Genomic DNA, 5,291 nt, shown 5'->3' on the forward strand with positions numbered 1-5,291 from the left:
TTTTTTTTTTTTTTTTTTTTTTTTTTTTTTTTTTTTTTTTTTTTTTTTTTAATGTTAACAATGCACCATTCAGCCAATTGTAACTTTTTGGTCGGATCAATCAAATCAACTCGAATATTTGATGTGTTGTAAATGTTTGGTATTTCTAAAATTTTAATTATTAAAAAAAAAAACAACCCGACAACTTAACTAACCCTTGAGTTGGATTGGGTTAGGTTTGGTTTGGTTGGATTGTAAACCGTGTTCGAGCAGGTAGGTGACCGATGCTTAAGTCAACCTGAAAAGGCATTTAAAAAGAAAAGGTGTCCGCATATTAAATGTATGCCTTTTTTTATAGAAATTAGGAATATGCGGATTTTTGTCTCTTTTTAGTCGAATATTCCTATTTGTTAGGTACACATAATTTCTTTAAATGGTTTGACAATGTTTTTATTATGTGAAATAGCATTATTAGGCATTACACTTTTAATCATACATTAAATTTGGTTCACCCAAATTAATGTTTTCGTGTATTCCATACTTCCTTCCCGTGTCAATTTTCCCGGTTTATTTAGTCTAAATAATATTAAAATAATTGATATATCGAGCTATATTCATATTGACGTTTCATAATGCCTAAGTTATAACATTATTCTTAACCTTTCATAAGCGTTTCGAAACTAGAGTAGAAATTCGTAAGATGTCCACAGAATAGGATGAGGATGACGAAGCTTTCCCCGTCCCCATCCCTACGAAATTTCTAATTATTTTTGTGAGTATCAAGGTGGGAATCGAGTTCCCACAGATAATTTTTTTGGTTTATTATTTTGTTTAAAAAATTAGTTAGTTTTCATTTTTTCACTACCATCTTTATTAAGAAAAAAAGTAGCGCATATATATATATATATATATATTATGAGGGGTGTGTCAACGAGGATGTTAGATACCGCAAGGTGGATTGGGAGTCTCATATTGATTGGAGAAAGGAACGAGTGCTAACGAAGACACTAGACCCCGAAGTGGTTCAAGATCTCTTGCTTAGAGATCTGTTTACTTGTATAATCAATGGTTAGCAACGATAAAAGGTTTGATAACAATAATACACCGAGTGGTATCAATCCTTTTGCTACCCTTATTCGATTATGCTCAACATTCAACTCCTTACCTTAAATCACTCTAAAACAAACAAAACTCCCTCCATCTGTTCACGATAGAAATAAGGCTAATTTCTTTTGCACATTTATGATCTCACAATAAAATCTAGTTTAGATGACTTGCTCTTGATAACAAGCTCGACATTCCGATTTCTCGCCGTGCTAGAGGTTTTGCGTTATAAGGTCGACTGCATCATGTCAAAATAGTTAGGTAATGTTATGAACTCGTTTGGCTCATTCTAGTGTGTTGAGTAAGAGCATAGTAACTGTCACATGTTGAAATAACATCGAGTTAGGTAAAGTTATACGCTCGCTTGGCTGATTCTAGTGTGTTGAGTAAGAGCATAGCAACCGTCACCGGTCCAACTCCGCCCGGAACGGGTGTAATAGCAGAAGCTACCCTTGATGCTTCTTCATAGCAAACATCTCCAATTAGTCGATGCCCATACTCACAGCTAGGATCCTGTCAATCCATGGTGGTGAACACGTTATAAACCGATCAAATAATGCATCACAGCTAGTTTTGCTTGTTTTCTTGCAACTTCTTGGTCAAGTTTTACCTTATAACATTCGAATTTTTAGTCAAATTCCAAAAATAAAAGCACGTTTTTAAAAAACTACTTTTTATCTATTCAAAACTGGGCTTGGATTTTAAGAACATCCATGAAAAATAGATTACAAAATAAAGAAAACGAAAACTTAATTTTCAAAAACCAAAAACTAAACGGTTATGTGTTCTTACCGATCTAGTCCCCAAGGCCAAAAGAGTCGAACATAACTTTATGCATGGAAAATATGTCGAGAAATTACACATTCATCGACATGTATTTATAAAGTTATATAAGGTTGAAAGGACGAAAATCAGAACGCTTTGTAAATTCAATTCAAGGATCCATAAAAGGTAGAAAGTTGGATTAATTACCTTAACTGGGTTCGTCCCCACGTCAAGAACTACTGCACCAGGTTTGAGCCAACTACCACGAACCAGATTGGGAACACCAGCAGCAGCAACCACTATGTCAGCTTCGCGAGTAATCTGTTCAGGATTCCTAGTAAATGCATGCACAACGCTGACAATAGCATGGTGCCTCTGCAGAAAACCGAACATTTTTCAGTACCAATATAATTTTACAACAAACAAAGTGGCACAAGAAAATTTGGACATGAAAGTGAATGTGGACCTGCAATAGCAAGGACATGGGCAATCCAACAATATTACTTCTTCCAATCACCACAGCCTTCTTCCCCGAGATTTCTACACCCGATCTGATCAACAACTCGATGCAGCCTTTGGGTGTGCAGGGTAAGAAAAGTGGTTCCCTACCCCACATAGCAAGATTCCCCATGTTAATTGGATGGAAGCCGTCGACATCTTTTTCTAGGTGCACAGAGTTCAGGATTTTCCCCTCATCCAAATGCTGTTCCACAAAATTGAATTGTTAGTCTCCATCCATGTCCCAAAAGAAACCAAATGATTTCTAAATTCATGTTAAAAGCAATTCATGTTAAAAGCAAAACAGGTAACAACCCAAGCCCACCGCTAGCAGATATTGTCCTCTTTGGGCTTTCCCTTTCGGGCTTTCTCTTAAGGTTTTTAAAACGTATTTGCTAGGGAGAGGTTTCCATACCCTTATAAAGAATGTTTCGTTCTCCTTCCTAATCGACATGGAATCTCACAAAACATGTCGCCTGCAGAAACTACCATGCCAGACAACAATTACCAAATCAGGATTTGCAAAACATCTTTGTTTGATTTATATTGTGAAGTACTTTATAGACATAAAGAACCATCTCATATCTGGAACAGCTGTATGGTAGACAATAAAAGCCGCATGGAGATGATAATAGATGAAAAATACTTCCTCAAAACCCGGAAACCAAGGAAGATAAGCATCACAATCATGTTGGTGGTATTTAGATTGAAACGTGCAAAATTAAATATAATCATGATCCAGTTTTAGAAATTACTTGCGGTAGAGGAAGCTGCACGAGTATACCATGAATAGATGGATCTTCATGAAAACATGATAAAGCATTCAGAACTTGATCTTCTGTACAGTTTTCAGGCAAAGTAGAAATCTTCGACTGGATTCCAGCTTCTTCACATGCACCCAGTTTCTTGCGAACATAAGTCTGCGAGTCCCTGCCTTGGCCGACCATGATTAAAGCCAAGCCAGGAACGTTTCCAGTAGAGTTCTTCATCCTCCTCACCTCACTAGTTATTCCTGATGTAATTTCCTCAGCAATCGCCCTACCATCAATTACTGTTGCAGTCTGCGGGGTATCTGCAAGTAACGTTAGATCATCAGATACCAAGCACACCCAGATAAGAAAGTATTCAATGAACACAATAATATAATAAACCTATACGGTGACACTATCTGGATTTGAACTGGGGAAAAAGGAGATGACATGTGAGGAGGGTTGAAGCGAAATGGTGATGTACCATACGATGTTGTGATGAAAGAATAATCAGGAAAGCTGGAACTAGTCCAAATATCAGGAAAATCAATGGATTTGAGAGGTGGAGACACTAAAATCTGGCGGGCATCTGTTGTGATTCTTCTTTTCATAGCTGCAGATGTAAGTAGGACTCTCCTACTCAGACTCTTGTACAACAACGTCATGTGCACACAATGATCACTGTTACAATTGAAGATAGTTAGCAATATCATTGTTAGTTACAACAAAAATAACTGCAGCTTTTGGTTTACAACTTGTATTAGTTGATATGTAAAACAGCTAGGAAGGTGATGATCATTTCCGATTAAACCTTTAATGATAGAAATTCTACAGTTGAGAAGTAGAACTCAGCTTCTCCAATGGTCCAATGGTGCCATCAAGCATCAATTCGTTAGCAGATCAAATTGCAGTTATAGCTAATGCAATTTCATTTATATATAATTTCTAAGTATTAAACTTTACCGGAATGATGATATATCACAAATTGTCTAGTAGTATTTGGAATTTGGAGATAGCCAGCCAAGTGGCATAGCTTGGATTTTGGAGGATCATTTTGCACCCCCTCACCCAACACTTTATGCACTCCGCTACTTACTCATTTTCTATACAACACTGCCTTTCTTTATATTGATCAATATGCTTAAGGTTGACAGTACTTTGGAAACGCTAAATAGAATGACCAAGAACTTATAGTGGCCTTCACATGTCCTAAAAGGCAGCTTCATAACTTGGCACCCTCATTAAATTATGAACCTATCCGCTAAAAATTTTGGGTTTAGTGGTCATCATATTACCTTTTATTATGCAGGTGAATTTTCTTATGGGAGTAACAACTTGCGCTCGGCAATTTTGTTTTTTGTCCTTTCCTTTTTTTTAATAAGAAACTGAGCTTTCATGAAGAAAGATGAAAGAAATATAAGGGCATAAAAAGAAAAAAAACAGCCCACCAAAAATACAAGTATGCAAAAAGGATATGAAAACTAACTACAAAATGGTCCTCCAATTTAACAAAATCAAATCAAGATCAAAATTACAAAAGAGTCTACTAAATGGAGAGACATTATACCTATCCCTCTTCTAGACATCCTCACACGATCTCTCCACCTCTCTAAAAACCTTGTTCTTTCTCTCAATCCAAATACCCCAATCAACAGCAAAAGAACTAGCTTGCCACTAACACTTTGTCTTTCTTGCAAAAAGACGAACTCAAGAGCACCTCCTCAATCATAGAATATCAATCTCTCCTCCACGTCAAATGTAAACCAACATAGCTCAATCATCTAATTCAGATCAACTGCACAAAATGGCAGTAAGTGGTGAAGGTTCTCCTCCTAGTGTTTGCAAAGAATGCACTAATGCGGGTCATCACCAAGGAAGAGTGACGTTGATCTGATCTATAGTGTTAACCATACAATGTAATACAATGCCACACAAAAAAATTGACGTTCTTTGGAATTTTACTCTTCCAGATAGCAGCAAACGTTGATGCAACGTGGTTAGAGAAAGGAGTGTTCAGGCAAAGTTGGCCCAAACAAAGTTGCAGCCCATTCCAATATGCTACAGAATCATCCCCCCCCCCCCCCCCCCCCCCCCCCCCCCCCCCCCCCCCCCCCCCCCCCCCCCCCCCCCCCCCCCCCCCCCCCCCCCCCCCCCCCCCCCCCCCCCCCCCCCCCCCCCCCCCCCCCCCCCCCCCCC

At 38.2% G+C, this 5,291-nt stretch overlaps 1 protein-coding gene across 6 annotated transcripts in view; it reads right to left on the reverse strand.

Moving 5' to 3' along the window:
* Positions 1-1,004: 1,004 nt before the first annotated feature.
* Positions 1,005-5,291, reverse strand: part of LOC111453541 (bifunctional protein FolD 1, mitochondrial-like) — a 6,593-nt gene continuing 2,306 nt past the window's right edge. For 2 of the 6 annotated variants that reach the window (XM_023094670.1, XM_023094672.1), the window contains exons 3-7: positions 3,580-3,776; positions 3,102-3,418; positions 2,315-2,551; positions 2,056-2,223; positions 1,005-1,596 (exon numbers count right to left, since the gene is read on the reverse strand). In XM_023094670.1, coding sequence (XP_022950438.1) covers positions 1,426-1,596; positions 2,056-2,223; positions 2,315-2,551; positions 3,102-3,418; positions 3,580-3,760 — 1,074 coding nt within the window. In that variant the 5' untranslated portion in view covers positions 3,761-3,776 and the 3' untranslated portion in view covers positions 1,005-1,425. Of the gene's footprint in view, positions 1,597-2,055; positions 2,224-2,314; positions 2,552-3,101; positions 3,419-3,497; positions 3,520-3,545; positions 3,777-5,291 lie in introns of those variants that run through there. The other 4 variants (XM_023094673.1, XM_023094674.1, XM_023094675.1 and 1 more) reach the window with 4 other exon arrangements.

Source organism: Cucurbita moschata, unplaced genomic scaffold (genome assembly GCF_002738365.1).
Source record: "Cucurbita moschata cultivar Rifu unplaced genomic scaffold, Cmos_1.0 Cmo_Scf00015, whole genome shotgun sequence".
Taxonomy (NCBI): domain Eukaryota; kingdom Viridiplantae; phylum Streptophyta; class Magnoliopsida; order Cucurbitales; family Cucurbitaceae; genus Cucurbita; species Cucurbita moschata.